At 43.9% G+C, this 22693-nt stretch overlaps 1 protein-coding gene across 8 annotated transcripts in view; it reads left to right on the top strand.

Annotated features, from left to right (window-relative positions):
* The window catches only part of LOC101743223 (mitogen-activated protein kinase kinase kinase 4), a 35971-nt gene extending 13278 nt beyond the window's left edge, over positions 1-22693 (top strand). For 6 of the 8 annotated variants that reach the window (XM_038011563.2, XM_038011566.2, XM_038011565.2 and 3 more), the window contains exons 8-32: positions 229-416; positions 491-624; positions 1121-1317; positions 1818-2004; positions 2496-2610; positions 3461-3579; positions 4610-4769; positions 6006-6170; positions 7301-7437; positions 7672-7770; positions 8980-9133; positions 9422-9580; positions 10195-10350; positions 11946-12131; positions 12688-12902; positions 13555-13636; positions 14026-14136; positions 15769-15871; positions 16403-16587; positions 16665-16832; positions 18440-18605; positions 18700-18822; positions 19972-20072; positions 20197-20379; positions 21267-22693. In XM_038011563.2, the coding sequence (XP_037867491.1) occupies positions 229-416; positions 491-624; positions 1121-1317; positions 1818-2004; positions 2496-2610; positions 3461-3579; positions 4610-4769; positions 6006-6170; positions 7301-7437; positions 7672-7770; positions 8980-9133; positions 9422-9580; positions 10195-10350; positions 11946-12131; positions 12688-12902; positions 13555-13636; positions 14026-14136; positions 15769-15871; positions 16403-16587; positions 16665-16832; positions 18440-18605; positions 18700-18822; positions 19972-20072; positions 20197-20379; positions 21267-21317 (3644 nt within the window). In that variant the 3' untranslated portion in view covers positions 21318-22693. The remainder of the gene's footprint in view (positions 1-228; positions 417-490; positions 625-1120; positions 1318-1817; positions 2005-2495; positions 2611-3460; positions 3580-4609; positions 4770-6005; positions 6171-7300; positions 7438-7671; positions 7771-8979; positions 9134-9421; positions 9581-10194; positions 10351-11945; positions 12132-12687; positions 12903-13554; positions 13637-14025; positions 14137-15768; positions 15872-16402; positions 16588-16664; positions 16833-18439; positions 18606-18699; positions 18823-19971; positions 20073-20196; positions 20380-21266) is intronic. The other 2 variants (XM_038011567.2, XM_062668920.1) reach the window with 1 other exon arrangement.

Raw genomic sequence — 22693 nt, forward strand, 5'->3', positions numbered from 1 at the left:
CTGCTCCACCCTTCAAACCGAAATGCATTACTGCTTCACGGCAGAATCAGGCAGGGCGGTGGTACCTACCCGCGCGGATTCACAAGAGGTCCTACCACCAGTAATTACGTAAATTATAATTTTGAGTTAGCCGAGTTCTGATGATACCGCAATCGTGCTGCCATCTCTCGGGAATCGTTTCGTTTGGCTACCGAAGTAATGACAGTCCCCGACATGTACCCGCCGCAGAGGGCTGCGCGCTGGGCTGCGCGTCGCTGGAGTGCGAGACGTGCTCTGGGCGCGTGGGCGGCGCCATGCGCGAGGTGGGCACGCTGCTCGACTCCTTCTACAACGCGCACGCGCTCTATCCCTCCAGCAAGGCCATGACGGCGGAGCACCCGCTCATAGCCACCAACCTCTTCAAGAACCGGATCAAGGTAACCACCGGCGCGTAACCACCCGCCCCCCACGTACCCGTGCACGCGACACTACAAGCGCGCGTCCGTTGCAGGCGATGTGTCTCTGGTACAACACGGCGCTGAACATGCGCGTGAAGCTGCTGGCGGTGCGCCGCATGCTGCGGTCCATGCTCCTCAAGCGCCGCCCCGCCCCGCACCGCAGTTCCGTGGACTCCGACGTCAGCAGGTAGCGGCCCCCGGTCCACACTTGCACGAGCCGGGAAGCCTGGCCGAACTCTAAATTTTAATCGCCCATAAATACCACAGCACGAATATTGGTGTCGATCAGAATGGCAGGCGTCTCGATGTAACTCTGGGAATGTTTAAACAATTTCGTTAATATCATTACAATTTAAACATTAAATTAAAGAACAGGACCGATCTGAGGAGTTGGCGACACCCAATGCATTCGGACCTGTTCAGACCTATTCAGACGATTGGAAATTATGAGGAAATAAATGAAGTCTCAATTATGAACCCTGAAAATATTAAACTTCTCTTTTGGGTGATCGCCACAATGTCTATTTATACTTTATTAGCTTTTCTGAGTGTCGGCCACGTGGAACCATCGGGCCATATTCTGTGTGCATCATATTCAAGTATAACAGTATCTCACCTTGTCAACAGCTCGTATGAAAACCTTATGGTAATACTCGGTAATCAGTGTAGAAGTTGACTTCCAGGCAGTCTTCGGAGATCCAAAGGCAGTGCCAGGTCAGGTTCAACGTCAGTGTCCACGCGTCAGACTCCAACAGCAGCGACAGCAGCGGCCACTCGGAGATAAAGGAAGAACCGAAAACAGAAGTGAGGAGTGAGGGCAGCAGCGAGTCCCCCGCGGGCGCGCACCGGCGGGGGGGCGGGGGCGAGGGGGACCCCTCCAGTGAGTTCGTGCAGTCTGTACTTACGTGTATATCGATACTACAGTCATCGATAGATCGATCGATAGTAGACATCGTGAGACGCATCAAGTTTTTTTTACTTTTTTTATTGATTAGATGGGTGGACGAGCTCACAGCCCACCTGGTGTTAAGCGGTTACCGGAGCCCATAGACATCTACAACGTACAATGCGCCATCCTGGGATATAAGTTCTAAGGTCTCAGTATAGTTACAACGGCTGCCCTATCCTTCAAACCGAAACGCATTACTGCTTCACGGCTGAAATAAGCAGGATGGTGGTACCTACCCGCGCGGACTTACAAGAGGTCCTACCATCAGTCTGCCCCTTCCAACATTACATTACGATCACGACCACTCTGTCAAGAGTGACACGATTGAGAAGAAAAAGAAGAAGATATCGATAGTGATAACGCAACTCCATTTTATCTACTGAATTTTAGGGTCCTTTCTTCGTTCAAACTTAAACTGTCCCATTCCGCAGAGCTGAACGGCCAAGTGACCCCCGAGATAGTGATCTCTGAGAGCCAGTACAGCACGGGCGAGGAGAGCAGCTACTCCACGGAGAGCTGGTCGTCGTGGTGGTCCAGCCTCGACCCGCTGGAGCTGGGCCCGCTGTCCGAGCTGACGCAGCTGCGGCTCCTCGACAAGTGCCCCGTGTCCCTCTACCGGTTAGTGTTTGTGGACTAGCGCTGCAGTGTTTGAGTCGTGCGGCAACTGTGTTTAAACATGCATACAAAATACAAACACATGCAAAATACAAACACATACATAATACTGGTGGTAGGACTTCTTATGAGTCCGCACGGGTAGGTACCACCACCCCGCCTATTTTGTCTGTGAATTAGCCTATAGACACAGCCCACAGAGTTTCTCGCCGAATCTTCTCAGTGGGTTGCGTTTCCGATCTGGTGGTAGATTCTGCGAAGCACTGCTCTTGCTAGGGGCAGTGTTAGCAAAACTCCCGGTTTGAGCCTCGTGAGCTCAAGTACTAGTTCGGTAAATCTAGAATAACCCTCGAGGTTACTAAAATAGGTAGGTAGGATTTTTTATTTTATTGAAAGTTTACATAATATTTAGTTAATTTTTGTTTTCGATATCCGTTGCGTAATGTATACTAGGGACCATAGAGGCAGTGATGGACCCCCTCCTGATGTTGCAGGGAGCATCACCGCGAGATCCTGAAGACGCAGGGCGTTCGTCGCAGCATGATGTTCATATACAAGATGAAGAACAACTTGCTGCACAAAGTACACTTGACCCTGGAGAAGCCTGACGTGAGTCATCAGTCCGCACATACTGATTTAGATAAGGGGCCAAGTTCATATTCTTATGTACATTCAAAATGAAAGCTTGTGTTACAGTGTTAGAGCTGTTATTCGTAAAGCAACTAGTGTTCGCGACGTAATCTTAATTTTAACATTAGCACTCACACATTTACTGGTAGGACCTCTTGTGAGGCCGCACGGGTAGGTACCACCACCCTACTTATTTCTGCCATGAAGCATAATGCATTTCGGTTTGAAGGGCAGGGCAGCCGTTGTAACTATATTGAGATCTTAGAACTTATATCTCAAGGTGGGTGGCGGCATTTATGTTGTAGATATCTATAGACTCCGGTAACCACTTAACACCAGATGGGCCATAAGCTCGTTCACCAACCTAAGCAATAAAAATACCAAAAAAAAACTTGTTTTATTATTGCCATGTATTTTTTGTACATGACCTCCCGCCTCGCACCTCGCACCTCCCGCCATCGAAACAGAGCTCATCCATATTATCTGGAATCGCTGCGTTCATCGACAGTGCGTTTCCAGAGGTCTTTTTTGTCGCGTACCATCCGGCTATGGAATGAGCTCCCCTCTACGGTGTTTCCCGAGCGCTATGACATATCCTTCTTTAAACGAGGCTTGTGGAGAGTATTAAGCGGTAGGCAGCGGCTTGGCTCTGCCCCTGGCATTGCTGAAGTCCATGGGCGACGGTAACCACTCACCATCAGGTGGGCCTTATGCTCGTCTGCCTACAAGGGCAATAAAAAAAAGACTGTCAAACTAAATAATAAGGTACATAACTTTAGTCTTTGCTTTAAAATTTTGAATGACATTTTTTGACATTGACATTTGACAGGCCACCACTGACACGTTCGCGGAGCACGAGCCCGTCGAGGTGTTTGAAGACTCGAAGAACGAAGACAAGTCGGAATCGATGCAGGACGAGAACGACAAGAGAAACTACGAGCTCAGAAGGTAACGTCTGCAGAACAAGAATATTAACTGCAGTAAAAGCTTCTTATTGGCGCTTCCTTCATTCGCGTTTTAATTATTCGCGGAATAAAAAAATGCGACCCAGTTTGCGGCTAAAAATTTCTGTATTCGCGAATCTAATTAGTACATACATCATAATAATATGTATCCAATCCAGTATCCTTTCTAAATGCTGTCAAATAGACTAATAAAAAGTAAAATAGATCTTATTACAACTTTGCCTAAAGTATGTTGTTAAATGATATCGCCGAGGACTTTGACATAAGCCGTCTTCGCTGCGATCGGTGTTTTTGGGAATGTAAGCAAACAGAATGAAAGCAACCTTATTACTGAGTATATAAAGTATATTTTCAAATGTTGCTGTTCCGTTCTATGGTGCAAACCGCTTTGCGTATTTTATTGTTTCGTCTTTTACATTCATTACAAAAATTGTGATCGAGTAACATATTTTTAAGAAGCATATTGCTAATGCGACGCTGCGTATCAGTCTGAATTGAAGGATCTCAGAAGGAAATCAGAAGGGAGGACCTCAGGAGGAAAATTACAAAATTCTTCAATGGCAAACGGTCGAACCGGTGAAAACCGGTGAAGTCGTCGTGGCCTAAAGGATAAGACGTCCGGTGCATTCGTATGTAGCGATGCACCGGGGTTCGAATCCCGCAGGCGGGTACCAATTTTTCGACCATTGCCTTAGATAACCAAAATGTTCAAAAACTTCAATTAAATTCATTTTTTTAAATACATATTTGTTTTTTGTCACCTAGGAACGTATCCCCTATATCCTCGTAGAAATTACCATTCCGTATTCGCGGTATATTTATGGAACACATACCTGGCGAATAAAGAGTACTGTAAATCAAGTGACTCCGGTTGTGAAGGTCTGTCTGCTATACGCGGCTCCAGCTTCAGGCCTCACAGTGGTCGACACAGCAAGTACCAATAAATGAATTGGTTTGTTTGTCAACAGATACGGCTTTGGTATTATATATACGGCGAATTGGTTTGTCAACAGATACGGCTGGTGGTCCGAAGAGACGTCAGCGATGCGCCTGCCTTCCTACCGAGGACATTTCCTGCTGCTGTCCAGCATCTGTCTCGAAGCCGTACACGACTACCTCTCTTTCAGGCTCGAGGCTCGACCGGACCGGCCCTCTTGCCTCACCGTTAAACAGGTATTGTACAGTGGCTACCCCACTCCTCATAGAACATAGTTAACGTTACTGCATGTACGTTTTTTATTGCTTAGATTGGTGGACGAGCTCATAGCCCACCTGATATTAAGTGGTTACTGGAGCCCATAGACATCTACAACGTAAATGTACCACCCACCTTGAGATATAAGTTCTAAGGTCTCAGTATAGTTACAACGGCTGCCCCGCCCTTCAAACCGAAACGCATTACTGCTTCACGGCAGAAATAGGCTACCCGTACGGACTCACAAGAGGTCCTACCACCAGCCAGCCTTTCAAATGGTTGATGAATCTAGAAATATAAATAGCACATTTATATTTGAAGATTTATATTGGAAGATGTGGTGCTGTGAGGCTGATGCAGGACTGCGTGTTGGACCCACAACTGCGTCGACTGTCATAGCTCATGTGTATACTCAAATATTAGTATGTGAATCGACGTATTATTATTATTTTTAATTTTTTTTATTGCTTTGATGGGTAGACGAGCTCACAACCCACCTAGTGTTAAGTGGTTACTGGAGCCCATAGACATCTACAACGTAAATGCGCCACCCACCACACACATACACATTTTTTTTTGTTATACATATATAAGTGTAATCGGCTGTATTTTTGGTCTGAACTTTTATGGAATGCTTAAGGATTTCATTCAACACGTGACCTCATATAAAAAGATGAAATTCAACGCTCGTTATACAAATATATAAATATATAATCATCTTGTCGCATTAAAACTGTATAATCTCAAAACTTACTAATTTTACAGGAGAGTGTTTAAAAGGTTTAACATGTGATATTTTTTTTATCTTTGCAACATTTTTATTTTATTTTTTACCAGTTACATTATCTGTTTTTTAAAGTAAGATAATATTATGTATTAATTTTGTTAATAGTAGTCAAAACATAAGTAAACTAAAAAAAAAACAAAAATTAAAACTAAACTACGCTCTTTTGACAGTATTTATGAGAAAAATACTGGTGATACCAAATGATTCCGCATATTAACTCGTAAACTAATTTCGAATATTTTTGGAAATTGTACACTTTTAATGCGAAAAAACGATATGTTAAACAAACGGCATTATATTGAACAATGACGTCACCGGTCACTGCCCACACCTCAGCTCCAATGCGTATTGGCTGCGAGCCCCCGCGCAAAACACTTCAACAAAACATAATAAATGATGAGGGCACGTTACGTTTTTCTGTTCCCAGCTCATCCACGAGCTGAAGGAGGGTCTGGACATAGCGTCCGAGATGCGCTTTGACTTCGTGCGCAACGTGCGCGCGGCGCTCGCGGGCCGGAGCCCCGGGACAGCGGCAACTCAGCTACGTCTGATGACCAACACGTACGACGACACCGTGAGGGATGTGCTCAAGGTACGCAGAACACAAAACTTATTTGATCGATTATAGGCTTAAATCTGCGCACGAGGTCGGGTTACTGAGCACCTGGATTACCTAACATGGCCTTCTTGTTTGTTAATGTACGTTTTAGACTTTTAGGGTCTTTTAAAAAATAGATTTGTTCTTAGTATCTGCAGCTTCGTCATTCCCAGAGTCCACTAGACATTCCAGCGCTTTAGTATATAGATCGAAGAGAAAAATCATCATTATAACTTCAGTGCGCCGCGTAGGGCACCGGTGACTTATGTGGCGGTCAACGTGTTAAGGCAGATTTATATTGAGTCAGTAACTGACGTCAGTGCACCACCGAGTCAGTGCTGACCGGGCATTGCCATCGTGTAAATTGATTTCAAAATAGTACAGTACTGTCGCATCAGTACTGACTTCAATATTCCCGCTTCATATTTTTCGACAGAAATAGGCAGGGCGGTGGTACCCACCCGTGCGGACTCACAAGACGTCCTATCACCAGTAATTACGCAAATTACAATTTTGCGGGTTTGATTTTTATTACACGATGTTATTCCTACACCGTGGAAGTCAATCTTGAATATTTGTTAAGTACGCATTTCATTAGAAAAATTGGTACCCGCCACCGAGATTCGAACACCGGTTCATCACTAGATACGAATGCACCGGACGTCTTATCCTTTGGGCCACGACGACTTCACCGGTTCGACCGTTTTGCCCCAAGCAACCACGTGCGTCTAAACTCAGCCTTTCCCAAAGTGGGCGATAACGCCCCCTTGTGGGCCCTGCAGGCTTTAAGAGGGCGATAAGAGAACCAGAAAAAAATAGAGGCTTGGGAGGCGATTCGTAATTTCATCTGGGAGGACTCTTAAACCTCTTAGTGGTTTTTAAGTAGGCCAAAAAAGTGGGGCGCTAAAAAATAATTTATTCTCAAAGTAGGCAGTAGACAAAATAAGCTTGAGAACCCCTGTTCTAAACGGATGAATACTCGTTGCTGACTTGATATCTAAAGCTTTAAAGTGTAACTGGTGACGGCTATTCTAGTGACGACTGGTACGACAGTAAACCGATGTCTCAATAAATAAAAAACGCTAGAAAACTACTGACCCGCGGGTACCGATATTTTGTTTCAGCAATACCTGTCGTACCTGACACTGATGTCGGAGACGGAGCACATGTCCCGCGCGGGGCTGCAGGCCGAGTGGGAGTACACGGCGCGGCTCGCCCGCCGCATCCACTGCGCCTCGCAGCTGGCGCCGCTCGCCTTCTCGTTAGTACTGTCCTACTGCCCCCTACCCTCCTCTCCCCCCATACTGATGTCGCTGGTAAACTGCTAATACGCCATCCTATTTTCAGATTCAGTACAACACGCCTGCGAAATATGTCGTCACTTAATTAGCGAATGTATATGGCCCTTTGCTGCCTTCCCTCAGAATGACAGCATCGAGATCCTTCAAGTCGTTAGCGATCACGGCACAAAATAAATAAAAGTATTTTTTTCCAGTGAAATAGCTTGCAACCAGTTGAATAGGCTGTTGAAAAGCTTCGAAGATAACTTTCAACAGCTAATTCAGTCGGTGCATGCTGACATCGAAACTAACAGGTACATCTTTTTTAATAACCCTAACACTATCTCAGTTACTGTAACACTGTGTAAACCGGTACTTCAGCCATTGACGGTTCGGGCGAGCACCTAATTGATTATAGTTTTATCATACTAATCAATCCCGTTTTCGCCCTTAAGATTTATCTCAGATAATGACTACATTAAATATGTATTATATTTGTTCGATCCGAACCCAGCCCCCTCGTGGCAGCCTAGGGCTCCGGAAACCAGCACGAGGGGCCCGTCGCACACGTGCCGCGATCCGTGGCGCCGTATGTATTGTCTTCATAAAGTATTGGCTTATCACTCACCAGAACCGATGACCGCGTTGAATTATGACGTATCATTTAGGATAGGAGGCTTCAGGGTGAGAATGTGGTTAGGAAAATATGTATCTTTACGCACGCGCATCTTTTCGTCCGAGAAGAAGTGACATCTGTCACGATTTGACACATGTCAAATCGCGACCAGTGTTGCCGTGGTAAAAACTTAAGAACCCACAGATTGGTTTCGAACAATATTTGTCAACCAGGAATTTGTGATGAATTCTCTACTGATACAAAGTGTTCCCAAACCGGTTTCCATTCTAAACTTTTATTTGATTGTAATCTATAGAAATACATATTGTGCACAGTTGCTTGATTGAGAAGAGATAATGATGATTTCCTATCACACTAACTGAAAGCGCTCGTATGTCCCTTATTTCTGGAAAGATCTCAGTGTGGTTATTACCAGTTAGAGCCCGTTCACACATGATTCTCCGTCTCCGATTTACTGGTCCGTTTTGTCGAATATGCTTTTTTTCATCGATGTAGCATAGAGTTGTATGTGCGACTTCACATATGGTACAGTATTTAGTATAGAGTAAATAAAAACGATCCGGTAAATTGACATTCCGTTTCGTCATCGAATGCTGGATGAACGGAATACGTATCCGTCATGTTTCCGTACAATTTTACCGGATAGAAACTGTGCGGGGGCGAGGGGGCCGGCGGGCGGTGCAGCTACACAAACAAGTTTCATCCTGGTAGAATTGAGACGAATTTGCTTGTGAACATCGCATCCAGTAATGACGGATACGTTAATCGTTATACGGTGCCTACGTGTGAACAAAACAATTTTTATGTCGTATCCGTTAAAACGGGTACCGTATACACGGAGACTATGTGTGTAAGGGCTCTTATTAGATGTGTCGGGTTGTTCCAGACACGCGGTGTACGCCGTGTGCCGGCTCGCGCAGAGCATGTACACGTGCGAGCGGGAGCGCACGCTGCAGGCGGCGCAGTGGGCGCGCGCACTCAGCGCCCGGCTGCAGCGCGCGCCGCCGCCCGCCTACATGCCGCAGCGCGCCCTCATCTTCGTGAGTGTGTGGGAGGGAGGGAGAATATATTTTATTGCACACCAAAACACTATTTACATTTAAAAAAAATTATAATAGTTTAAAAAAACTAATAAAATACGCTTTTATAGAAAAACCAACTAAAAAATAGAAGATAAATTTTAATAAATTTGAATTAAAAATAGTGTAAGAAAAAGTGATTTTATTGTAAAAAAGCATGATAAAGGTACACCATACAGCAGGAGAGCGTCACGGCAAAACCGATCGACGACAGGTGACGTCATTCTCCAACTGCCTTTAACTCAACAGGAAAGCCTCATGAAAATACGCGACTTCATAGTGAAAAACGTCGAGTACATACTGGAGCAGAGCAAGACGACGCCGGACGACCTCACCAAGGAGATGCACGAGAACGTGGTGGCCAGGATCAGGGAGCTCCTGCTGCAGATATTCAAATTAGGATTCGAAGTGAGCGCCCCTACGTTACTCGCACATACACACCTAACCCCCCCCGCATTCGGCTGTAAACTCCTTTGTTGCCAATCGAGAAAATAAATACTAACTCCCGCAAAAATATATGTTATAAAATCACACTCTATATCAGCTGCGAACTTCAAGGAGGTCTGCGCGAACATTGAACTTTGTACCTAATGGCAAGTGAATAAAGTCGACAGTGGCGTGGCCGTTTCGACTCACATTATATCAATAATGAGAACTAATTATTTAATATTTTAATACAATTCCTTTTAAGATATTTAAATATAATACTGCGTAAATTTATACATGCCCATTGTGTAGATATAAAGAAAATTAAAGAAGAAAACAGCGTCCGATCGTAGTCCGTGACGTAAAATGAAATAAAGTAAACACCGGTGAAGAGAATAATGTATTAACTGCCATTAGTACGTACATGTGTGAGCATGAATGCTAATTTAATTACATGTGATATTACGGTTCCAACCAAAACAACCGTCAGCTCCGCACGCAGCTGAGCGCGTTGAGTGCCGACCCCCCGCGGCTCGGCTGCAGCGGGGCCCGCGCCCCCCGGCCGCCGCAGTGACAGTGAACGTCGATGCCAACAGTTCCACAAAGAGCTATACAAATTTGCTTGCGCGGCGCCGGTGGTGCGAGCCGAGCGGCGACCCCGCCCCTCGTCCCTGCAGCCGCGCCCCCCGCCCCGCCCGCCCGCACGCCTGCGCCGCCCCGACACCATCCTAGTGCACGACTTCGACCGTATGGTAAACTGCCCACACCGGTCCGCCTCCACCGGACACGCCAACCCTTAGTGTCGTGTGCTTGCTGTGGGTGTCAGGGCAAAGTTTCAATATAATCTGTGAGTTGTGTTCTCTGTGGGGTGTGGTTTTCACTTCATTCAAGATGCGTGATTGGTTATTTAACTATTTTCTCCGACAATTTCCACATGATCTTAACCAGGAATCCCTATACCGTTTTGGGCGAGAGACCACTCTTCCAAAATAAACGAAGTCCTCAAATTACTTTTAAAAATCTATTTTTTTTCCTTATGACTTGTTTTCCCTACCTATTTACTGGTAGCCTAAGAAGCTAAACCAACTACGCCCAGGCTGGCCCTATTTATACAAAGCACTATTCCCTAAGTGAAACTAGAAAAGGTTCCGGGCCACTAGTAAACTTTCAATCATAAAAAAACTTATCAAATTAAAAACTTTGTGATTGGTTAAGTGACACTTAACATTATATTCTCATCAACAATTAATAAAATAAATCCAATAAATATAAGTAAAAGTACAACAATAATAATTCCTACTACAATATTAGTCAATCTTCTAACAAGCAGGTGCACGTAACACAACTTATACCGTGTCTCGAATGTTTCAAATAAGAACTTGTGTTTAATTTAATCAATAGGGGTCTATTTTTAAAACCTCATCGACCCCCAATTAAGTGTCCGCTTATATCGACCCCTGGCAAAGCGATATAAACCACATTTAGAATAACTTTGGGAATTCTTGATCGAAGCCAACCATTTTGGTTTTAGGGTAATAGGTAAGTCCTTTTTGTCTGTCTTTGGTCGTTTTCCCTGTCTATGTTTGAGCTTTACGGTTTCAATGTGTGTGCTTGCTTCAGATGTGTTTTTATCCATATTAAAGTTTGCAAGACAATAATGTCGCCGACCGGACAGTAGGTAAGAGATCAGTTCTTAAAGTGGATCCGCTCATACAATTGTACGTCCCCAGGGACGACATCGCGTTTGCTGATGTCCGTTGGGTGCGTACGAAAGCTTAAAGTAGTTTTCGGTTGCAGTAATTCAGTCTTGCGCTGCGAAATGGGACTGCAATTTTGTTGGTTTTGGCTCTTTTCACTGTTTTCGTTTCAGAGGGGAAAGTTGTTACAAATTACGTGCGTACCAAATTGGATATTTCACTGTAGTGGGAAAATTTTGTTCAGTCGTTTTTTTTAAGGGATTTTATGACCTGGTAACTAAGACCTTTAGGTCATGTCTTATTTTAATTTATATTCTTATTTTTGTGAAAAATGATAACATGGAGTGAAATGAAATGAAATGGGATGAATATAATCTCAGTAAAATTGTGGTCATTTACTGAGACTTTTTCAGTGGACTTTTTGTAGGATCCCGAGAAGTTACGTTCAGCGGCTTTATTTTATTTTCCCACATATGAGCACTTTCACAGATATTAAATAGTTAATAAACCACCGTTATTACACATTTAAACCTGAAGAAACACTAAATAGAACAAATAAAACAAATCACACAACTTCACTCCTCGCGTTCCCGCCAAAAAGTCTTGTTCAATCGAATATTGAGTATATACATAGATTATAAACGCCACAGATCCACAAGGAGCTGCACCGCTTCGCGAACGATTCGACGCGGCTATCGTTGCCCCCCCGCCGGTCGGTGGGCGGCGCGCCCTCCCGGTACCGGAGGAGGGTGCTCAGGACTGACAGCGTCTTGGAGGACGGAGAAGCCAGCGTTTTTGATGACAGACTCTTTGACAACCAGTTCGGGGAGAATCAGGTAGTTCATTGAAGCTAACACATTAGATATTCACTGAGTAGCAATTAATAAATACTAGTGGTCCCGCAGTAGTCGAAATTCGACTATAATTAATTGATATTATAAGTTAGTACATTATTAAAGATCTATTGTCAAAGATTATTATACTTCTATAATCACAGATTTCGACTACACTATATATAAATAAATATAAAGATAAACAATACCTATTAACCTATTCTCAATTTGCCCACAGACTTGAAGCAATAACAAAAGCTTGACAATAAACAAAGAGTATATATATGTGTGTGTGTATGTCAAATACACGGTAGTGTGTGTAATGCTTTTTTTATTGATTTAATGTATTATTAAAGCATATTTTAAAAAAAAATATTAGCATTCTGCACTCCTTCTTTATATTCTCTATACGTGTGGGAAATTTCATACTTCTCCATCCGCATAATTTTTGTAAAAAGGGGCACAAAGTTTTTGCTTCACGTATTAATAGATTTTGCAAACGATATATCCAACACTTTTAGCGTTTTAGAATAATTTAGCATCAAGTAATTATTAATAGACTCAAACGAGCATCGAACTACTACTATCCGGTGAGCGAGCGTCAGATCCTCCGGTGGAGGCTGCGGAGGGGGGAGGAGGGGAGGCGGTCGTCGAGGGGGAGGAGGTAGAGCGGAGGTGGGCGGGGCGGGTGGCGCGAGCTGTGATACAGTTCGCGACCTGCTGGATGCAGTTCGTGCTGGAGCGCTGCGACCGCGGCAGAGGCACCAGACCTAGGTATTCGAACCCCTCATTGTCGTTTCCAACTAAATAAACAATACTGGTGGTAGGACCTCTTGTGAGTCCGCACGGGTAGGTACCACTACCCTGCCAATTTCTGCCGTGAAGCAGAAATGCGTTTCGGTTAGAAGGGTGGGGCAGGCGTTGTAACTATACTTGAGACCTTAGAACTTATGTCTCAAGGTGGGTGGTGTATTTACGTTGTAAATGTCTATGGGCTCCAGTAACCACTTAACACCAGCTGGGCTGTGAGCTCGTCCACCCACCTAAGCAATAAAAAAAAATTACACTGTTGATGACTTCACGTCTGAGCCAAGTGTGATCCTGCGCCGCCGACACCAACAACAGAACTGATCAAAGCACCGTTGTGTAGCCGCGTCTGTATGAGTGCTGGGGGAGCTGCAGGGGGAACGGGCGGGGGGTCACACGGGGCTGTGCAGCTCCGTGAGCCATCACAACAAACTTGGTACCGTGGACATAGAGACGTAGACACCGTTGCGGTATTCATTGTGATGGGGTCCTAGTGCGGGCTGGCGACGCGCAAGTCGGTAGCAGCTGGAGGTAGCCAGGCCTGCTGATTCTCCTCAGTGAGTCTACCGGACTGCTACCGTGTCGGATTCTCGTAGTAATTGGAGTCTCCTTTCCACAGATGGGCGAGTCAAGGGCTCGAGTTTCTGATGTTAGCCTGTGATCCTTGCAACACTCAATATTTGACTGATGAAGAATTTGAGGTTATTGTCAAAAAACATTTAATTCTACTTTTATATCTAGCCGTATGTATTCTCAGGTTTCTATGTTACATAGATGGGTGAACCAGCTCACTACTCATCTGTTGTGGTTACCAGAGACCATTATTTAACATCAAAAAATGTAAATGTCGCTCAGTTTGAGACAAGAGTTGTAAGGTCTCAGTTTTTACGGTACAACGACTGCCCCATCATTCAAACCGAAACGCATTATTGCTTCACGGCAGAAATGAGCAGGGTGGTGGTACCTACCCGCGCGAACTCACAAGTGGTCCCACTATTCGTGCGGGTTGGATTGTTATTACACGATGTTGGTGAGAGACTCCCCCGTGGGCCACAAGGACACTATATCAGCCCCGTTTTGTGTCGCGCAGGAGCTGAAGCAGCGCATGGACAGCTGCATCTCGCACGTGATCGGGTCCCGCAGCGCGCGCACGCCCGACCCCGCGCCCCTCGCCTCGCCGCGCCCCCGCGCCCGCCTGCACGTACGCACCCCCATTAACTCCGCCCAACAATTAATCTTGTCACTTCAAGATCCAAAATTACACGTTGCTAATATTTTGTGCATTGAATCTAATTTGGGGAGTTTGTACGAAGGAACTCTCCGAATCCTGATCACGGAGCCAGTTACCGTCGACGCCCTAGACACTTGCTTACGGATCCATTAGATCCAATAACTCTTGCATTAGTCGCCTTCAGCTCTAACGCTAGGCGCAAGCTTATGAATCCCGGTAACCGTACTTGTCGAATTCGGCAAAGAGTTCGACGTGCAACTAACTTAATAGGAGTGGGTAATATCGGTTTTGCCGCGTATCGAATCGTATCTATATATCGAGGATCAATATCGGATATTGAATCTATATATTTTCTGAATCTATATATTGATGGATGCTAGTAGATTTTCTCGATTCATGATATTTGAGATTTGAAACGATACGCTGATATAATATCGTAGTAGATATAGATTTAAGTCAACGTTATACGGTTGGTTTTCTGATATCAATTTATAATATGATTTTAAAGTAATAAAAAGAACATGAAAATAAAAATATCAAAAAAACTTTCCTTCATGCTTTTATCAGGCTTAGGACTGGCTACATTATTTTCAGTTTTTAGTATTTTGTATCTTAATTTAAAATTACAAAATATACCAAAAGAGTGTAGATTTCAAAAGTTTAATACAAACACAAGAAATAAACTCAATTATTTGGATTCAACTAAAAATAGAAAAATGTGTACTTTAAAAATCAAACACAAAAAACTTTTAAGTATTTATAAACACTTGTCCAAAAATTGCAGTTCAAGGTCAAAGCGCGTGAAATTAAATTGTATCCTGCTGATACGCTAAGAATAATCTACAGACATATGGACTTAAATATAAGGTTTACAATTGTATGGATAATGCCTGTTTCTGTTTCATTCATCACATGATATCGTGCGCTCACTCACTCTGGCCGATTCGATACGAACCAAACGAATATTGCTGATATTTACGAATCGGTACGATATGCCGATGCGCATCACATCGAGTAATATCGTGTATCGACTGATATCGTTATATAGATTTCGATTCACGAATCGGTACGATATGCCGATGCGCATCACATCGAGCAATATCGTGTATCGGCCGATATCGATATATAGATTTCGTGCGGGGCGATATCGGATTCAACGATATTGCTGCGATATATAGATATTGAATCTAGATACGATTTATATCGCCCACTCCTATAACTTAAACATCAGCCCGCTGATTTTCTCGCCGGATTTTCTCAGCGGGTCGCGATTCCGATCCGGTGGTAGACTCTGCGAAGCACGGCTCTTGCTAGGACCAGTGTTAGCAAATTCTCTCAGGTTGAGCATATGAGCTCACCTAGTCGTCCGCACGTGGCTGAAATAGCCCCTTAGGTTACCAGCGAATAAGTAAGGAAAAAAAAGCTACACTGGTGCACTTTCATAAATGGTAAAAAGTTAATAACACTAAATTAAAAACACCAAAAAGTCCCCCTTGTTCTGTTTGTTATATGCTGCCGTAAACATTATGCATTGCGACATATTTTATAATTAATACAAGCATCAGGGTTAAGAGTGAACCTTGTCTATGCATGTGGGTGTAGAGTCCACTGTCCAACGCGTCGCTGCACAAGGACGTGCCCGCGCCGCCCACCCCGCCCAGCGAGCCCGAGCCGCTGCTGTGCTTCCCCGGCGCGGAGAACACGCGTGAGTACGCTCAGACACCAACATATATGTCGTGGGTAACGACTTCTCTAATATTAAGACATTGTATTGATTAAATGATAAAATATTGTTTTGATAAATATCACAAAAATGTAGGGTAGACGTCGTAACGCCAAAGTATAAAATGGCGTATATATAATACTAATGGCGAATATAAAATACGTGGACAGAGTCGTCTCAGTCTGTCAGTCAGTATCAGTCAGTCAGTCCGTCAGTCGGTCAGTTGAAACGAAACTGTCGGTTTACCCTTTTATTTATTTATTTAACCACAATCAAAATCACATATAAACATGTAAAAAGTGAACAGAGAAGAGAAATTTAAGTTAAAAAAAACAAAAGCAACATTGTGAAAATTATTTGCTTAGAATTTCAATAATAATATTCAAAAAGTTTTATTGACTTTTATCGCAATAAACTAACTTCTACCGAATACGAATGATGACGGAACTCCCGCTCAGCCATCCGTGACGCCATCATATATTTGTTTACCTTTAAAAAACTGATTTGTTATAGTACACAGCAGAAGAGTAACCGAAGCGATATCTCGAGTGGAGTTCGCGAGAGAGCAGAGACTGCGGGAGTCCAAGAGCGTGGGCAGGGTGCTGGAGGCCGCCGTCACCAGCTACGAGCCCAAGCTGAGGCAGCTCACGTTCAAGTGGCAGCGCGGATTGAAGATCGGCGCCGGCTCGTTCGGCAAGGTACTGTGGTCAGCAGCACGTGGAGTGCGGTAGAGTGCCGTAGAGTGATGCAGAGTGACGGAGGTTGTGGTGCGCAGGTGTACACGGTGGTGAACACGGAGAGCGGGCAGCTGCTGGCCATGAAGGAGCTGAGCGTGGGCGCGGGCGACCGGCGCGGGCTGCAGCGCGCCGCCAACGAGCTGCGCGTGCTGGAGGGCGTGGCGCACCCGCACCTCGTGCGCTACTACGGCTGCGAGCTGCACCGGGTGCGTGCACACCACACACCTGAACCTTTGTACCGTTGTCCCGATGATAGGGAAATGTTTTAAAATTACTGGTGGACCTGTTGTGAGTCCGCGCGGGTAGGTGTACCACCGCCCCGCATATTTCTGCCGTGAAGCAGCAATGCGTTTAGGTTTGAAGGGTGGGGCAGCCGTTGTGACTAATACTTGAGACCTTAGAACTTATATCTCAAGGTGGGTGGCGCATTTACGTTGTAGATGTCTGTGGGCTCCAGTAACCACACAGTAAACACAGTGGGCTGTGAGCTCGTCCACCCACCTAAGCAATAAAAAAAAACTTTATTATACTCCTTAACGCGATCCTGTACAATACGACCGACGTAACTTGACGAGTCTGAATATAGCCGCAGGTCAACTTTCGCGCATTTACACTCGTAAAAAAAAGTGTTATTGTCATTCATTTTTTTTAAATCAAAATACGAATTAAAACTTCCATATACAGAGACCAAGTACAAATAAAATTAATATCAAAACACTATGAGAGAGAAAGCTATAAAAATAATGTAATAAATTAAAGAGAAATAATAAATTAAGACTGAAAGCTGTAAAAATAACGTAATTAAATTAATTAGAAAGTAATCCCGAAACATTGCCTTCAGTTGCGATCCGCTGTACTGTGCGTTGCGATACACCAGCTGCGTTAGTAACTCTTAAAAAACTGTCAAAATATTTTACGCCTTCTTCTTTTTCTTTTTTAAAAAAGCTGCATTAGATCAAAAATTGTTTTTCTCGCCTGGCGATATAAAACACTATTATGCTTTGGTGGCATCTTTGTTGACGAATAATATAAATGCCAAGGGACACTTAATACTAAAACAAACTTAAACACAAACAAATTTAAAACTAAACAAAAACAGTATAATAATAACAAATCAATAAAAAGTTTCGTAGCCGCCCGTACTCAAGACAGAGATAGCGACACGAACACGACACTAATGCTAACGTGTGAGTGAGACACATTACCGCGTGCCGAGAATTACCGAATATGCACGAATTTATACGATGACAAGAAAAAGGGATGTCCAATATGCGTGTTTGAGGATGTCGTTTAATCGATTTTTTTTTTCAAATTGATTGAAATTTAAATAAAAAAATATATTTATAGGAGGTTTAAAATATTCACAAACATTCCCTATTGTAGTAGTTGTTTATAAATAACTGATATTTCACTAAATCATGTCTTTCAACCAAGAAAATAACGTGTTATACATTCAATATCATATATTCAATATCTCATAAAAACAAAAATCAATAAATTCTAAATCGATAAAAATTGATTGCGATATTTGATTAAATAAAGGGACGATTGTGTTTACATAGAGTCAATCCCTAGCCTAGACCTCCACCCCGCGCACGTCGCTCATGCCACCATTTGGTTCCTAAAAAACGTTCGTGCGCAGCCTTCTGCGCGAAGTTCGGACTCGCCAAGACACATCGGTCGTATTGTACAATTCAGTAATTCGGACAATACAGATTACAACTCGCCCAACTTGCTACGACCGATAGAGGACTGTCCCCTCGCGCGTGTCTAGACGCAGTGACTGGTCTCACCCCGCACATTGGACCTCCAGGAGGAGATGCTGCTCTTCATGGAGCTATGCGTGGAGGGCTCGCTGGAGGCGCTGGTGAGCACGGCGGGCGCGCTCACGGAGCTCACGGTGCGGCGGTACACCAGGCAGCTGGTGAGCGCCGTCGTCGAGCTGCACGCCAGGAACATCGCGCACCGCGACATCAAGAGTACGTCCGCCCGCACCCCCCGCGCACGCACCGCGCACCCCCCGCGCACCCCCGCGCACGCACCGTGACGTCACTCACCCGCGCACTGTTGCAGGCGGCAACATCTTCCTCACCAACGAGGGCCACTGCCTGAAGCTGGGCGACTTCGGGTGCGCCGTCAAGATCCGAGCCAACACCACCGCGCCCTGCGAGCTGCAGGGCTTCGTGGGCACGCAAGGTGACGCTCCCCTCCCCCTCCCCCTCCCCCCACACACGGGTGGGACCCGGGAACTACTTTAAATAAATAATAGTTTAAAAAAACTAAGAAAATACGCTTATATAAAAAGTACAACTAAAAAATTGAAAATTAATTTTAATAAATATGAATTAAAAATAGTGTAAGAAAAAATGATTTTTTTGTAAAAAAAGCGTGGGGTGCATGGTATCAGTGGTTATAAATATTTTATGAACAGATATGAGTAGAAGGGTCATTTTGATAATATCCTGAAAAGCGCCATACGCTTTTTTACAATAATTTTTTTTTTTTTGCACTATTTTTAATTCAAATTTTTTTAAAAATATTTTCTGTTTTTTAGTTAGGTTTTTATATAAAAGCGTATTTTGTTGGTTTTTTTAAACTATTATTTAGTTTTTAGTTGAATTTAAATTTTTTCAAATTTTATTTTTAATATTGAATTGTCATTTGTCCTTAATAAGTTTACCAAATTTCGAGTTAATCCAACGTTTTAAAGAGGGTCAAAATCATGTTCAAAGATTCCGTTAAATACAAACATACATACGTCTGAAGCTAATAAAAGCGTATTAAAAAGGGAACCCTTATTAACACTAGAGATTTATTAACTGACCAGCTGTACCCGTCCGCTTCGCTAGACATTTAAAGTTAACATTATTATTTCTCACCCCCACAAAGATTCTCATCATGAACGCCCCCGCAACTGGTATAGGGAGACTAACACTCATATAAATATTAGTCTATACATTAAGTAGATGTATTTTCTGCATGGATACCAAGTTTCAAGTCAATCGGATGCACGGTTCAGTAGTTATAACGGGACATCCGTAAAAACAACTGTAGATTTATATATTATATATATTAAGTGAGATTTTGTTGATGTTGAGGGTTTACGTTCTCCTCCGGAAACCTCATCAGAGTGGTCAATAAAACACTGAGTATAAAGTACATGTTTATTCGCGTCAGCGATCGTGGTGGATCGCTGCACGTTAACCACTAACTAACTAACGTATATTGCTCATTACTATAAATACATAGTAAGCTAAGCGGGGCGGGGTATCACTCCCCTGGTTGATGTCCTGTTGTACCCCGCTGCTGGCCGCGGCCGGTGTTGTGTGAGCGTGTCGGTTGCAGCGTACATGGCGCCCGAGGTGTTCATGAAGTCGTCGGGGCACGGGCGCGCCGCCGACGTGTGGTCCCTGGGCTGCGTCGTCACCGAGATGGCGTCGGGGAAGGCAAGTACAGACCGAGCTGTCCAAGGTTGCCTGAAGCCGCTCTCTGAGCTGGCAGTAATGAAGCTTCATTTAATGATATTTATTTTTGTACGCGTCAGTTAGTAACCCGTGGCTCTGTCCGCAGCGTCCCTTCTCGGAGCAGGACTACAGCAACTACCAGATAATGTTCAAGGTGGGCATGGGGGGCCGCCCCGACATCCCCGACACGCTGTCGGACGAGGGCCGGGACTTCTGCGTGGCCTGCCTCACCCACGACCCCGACCAGCGACCGCGCGCGGAGACCCTCAGCTTCCACACCTTCCTCATGGTGGGTTTACTTTATTGCTTAGATGGGTGGACGAGCTTACAGCCCGCCTGGTGGAGCCCATAGACATCTACAACGTAAGTGCGCCACCCACCTTTATTTATTTATTTATTTCTTAGGTAGATGAACGAGCTCACAGTCCACCTGATGTTAAGTGGTTACTGGAACCCATAGACATCCACGACGTAAATGCGCCACCCACCTTGAGATATAACTTCTAAAAGGTCTCAGTATAGTTACAACGGCTGCCCCGCCCTTCAAGCCGAAACGCATTACTGCTTCACGGCAGAAATAGATGTCCTACCACCAGTAATAATGCAAATTATAATTTTGCGGGTTTGATTTTTATTACACGACTAGCTGATCCTGCAAACTTCGTATTGCCTCAATCGAAAATAACATACCTCTAAACTTTTGTATAAAATAAACTTAAAACAAACAAAAGGAATCCATCCGACGAGGGGAGGAGGGCGGCATCAAAGGAAATACCAAATTGTTATTTTTATTTAATTCCAAGCAATTTCATATTTATTTACCTTTAAAACCTTTTCTGGACTTCCACAAATACTTCAAGACCAAAATTAGCCAAATCGGTCCAGCCGTTCTCGAGTTTTAACGAGACTAACGAACAGCAATTCATTTTTATATATATATATAGATGTTATTCCTTCACCGTGGAAGTCAATCGTGAATATTTGTTGAGTACGTATTTCATTAGAAAAATTGGTACCCGCCTGCGGGATTCGAACACCGGTGCATCGCTACATACGAATGCACCGGATGTCTTATCCTTTAGCCCGCGACGACTTCGTCGGTTGGCTCAGTGTGTGCTATATTCCAATATTTATAGACCCTCGTCGATATTGAGATACGCTATTCACACTTTCCAGGTGAAGTCTGACGACGACTGTCAGTGCGAGCCGGCCTACCTGATGACGTAGGGCTCCAACTGGCCCCCTGCTCCACACCTCGGGGTCACAGGGTCGAGAGGCTTCAAGCACTTCCGCTGATAGCTCCCGACAGACGACCCACAGTACTTATATTGGAATCTTAACCTGCGTCCTAAAGCCACGGACTGCTGTTGGCGAGACCCACACTCTGGGAACTAGGTCACTGAAACTATTGCCTGCCCCATCATACTGTAGACCAACAACTGTGTAATCATTTATATATAATAAAACTAGTGTGTCCATAAACATTACTAAACAATATCTATATCTTATATATATAAAAATGAATTTCTGTTCGTTAGTCTCGCTAAAACTCGAGAACGGCTGGACCGATTTGGCTAATTTTGGGCCTTGAATTATTTGTGGAAGTTCAGAGAAGGTTTAAAAGGTTAGATAAATATGAAAATGCTCGGAATTAAATAAAAATAACAATTTTGTTGTTCCTTTGATGTGTCCCCCGTCGAACGGATTCCTTTTGTTTGTTTTAAGTTTATTTTATACAAAATTTTAGGTCTTTTATTTATCGATTGAGGCACTACGAAGTCTGCCGGGTCAGCTAGTAAAATATATTATGAATAGTATATACCACATGGTACCGTGTGTCGTATCAACAACAAGTCGGGCGGGAGCTAGTAAGCGTTTTTTTATTGCTTACATGAGTGGACGAGCTTACAGCCCACCTGGTGTTAAGTGGTTACTAGAGCCCATAGACATCTACAACGTAAATGCGCCACCCACCTTGAGATATCAGTTCTAAGTTCTCAGTATAGTTACAACGCCTGCCCCACCCTTCAAACCGAAACGCATTACTGCTTCACGGCAGAAACAGGCGGGGTGATGGTATCTACCCGCGCGGACTCCCACGAAGGTCCTACTACCAGTAGAAACTGAAATAGTTTTAATATATTGGAAAGTACTTAACGGTAGTCAGCGGCTTGGTTCTATCCCTGGCATCGCTGAAGTCCATGGACGACGGTAACCGCTCACCATCCTGCCTATAAAGGCAGTAAAAAAGAACAAAAAAAGAATATTAATGATATAATGAATATAATGAATATTATGAATATTATTTACAACTGGAGAATATTAGAACGGAAGCTGGTCACGCGAGACTGTCGACCAGGTCAGTCCGTGACCGGGTCCTCTGTCAAATTGTAACGATAAAAACATTGTCGCCAGCCCCATCCCTTTGTGTTTATTCGCTGACCTTTGTGTTTTTTTGTACAACTCTAAAACCATTAAATAATAAAATTTTCATTTAAATGTGTACATAAAATTATGTAATGAAATATGTATTTGTTTATTGAACGTGTTATGTACTATGTGAGGATTTATTTTTGGAGAAAAATAAATGATATAAATATGAA

This window comes from Bombyx mori, chromosome 6 (assembly GCF_030269925.1).
Source record: "Bombyx mori chromosome 6, ASM3026992v2".
Lineage (NCBI taxonomy): Eukaryota > Metazoa > Arthropoda > Insecta > Lepidoptera > Bombycidae > Bombyx > Bombyx mori.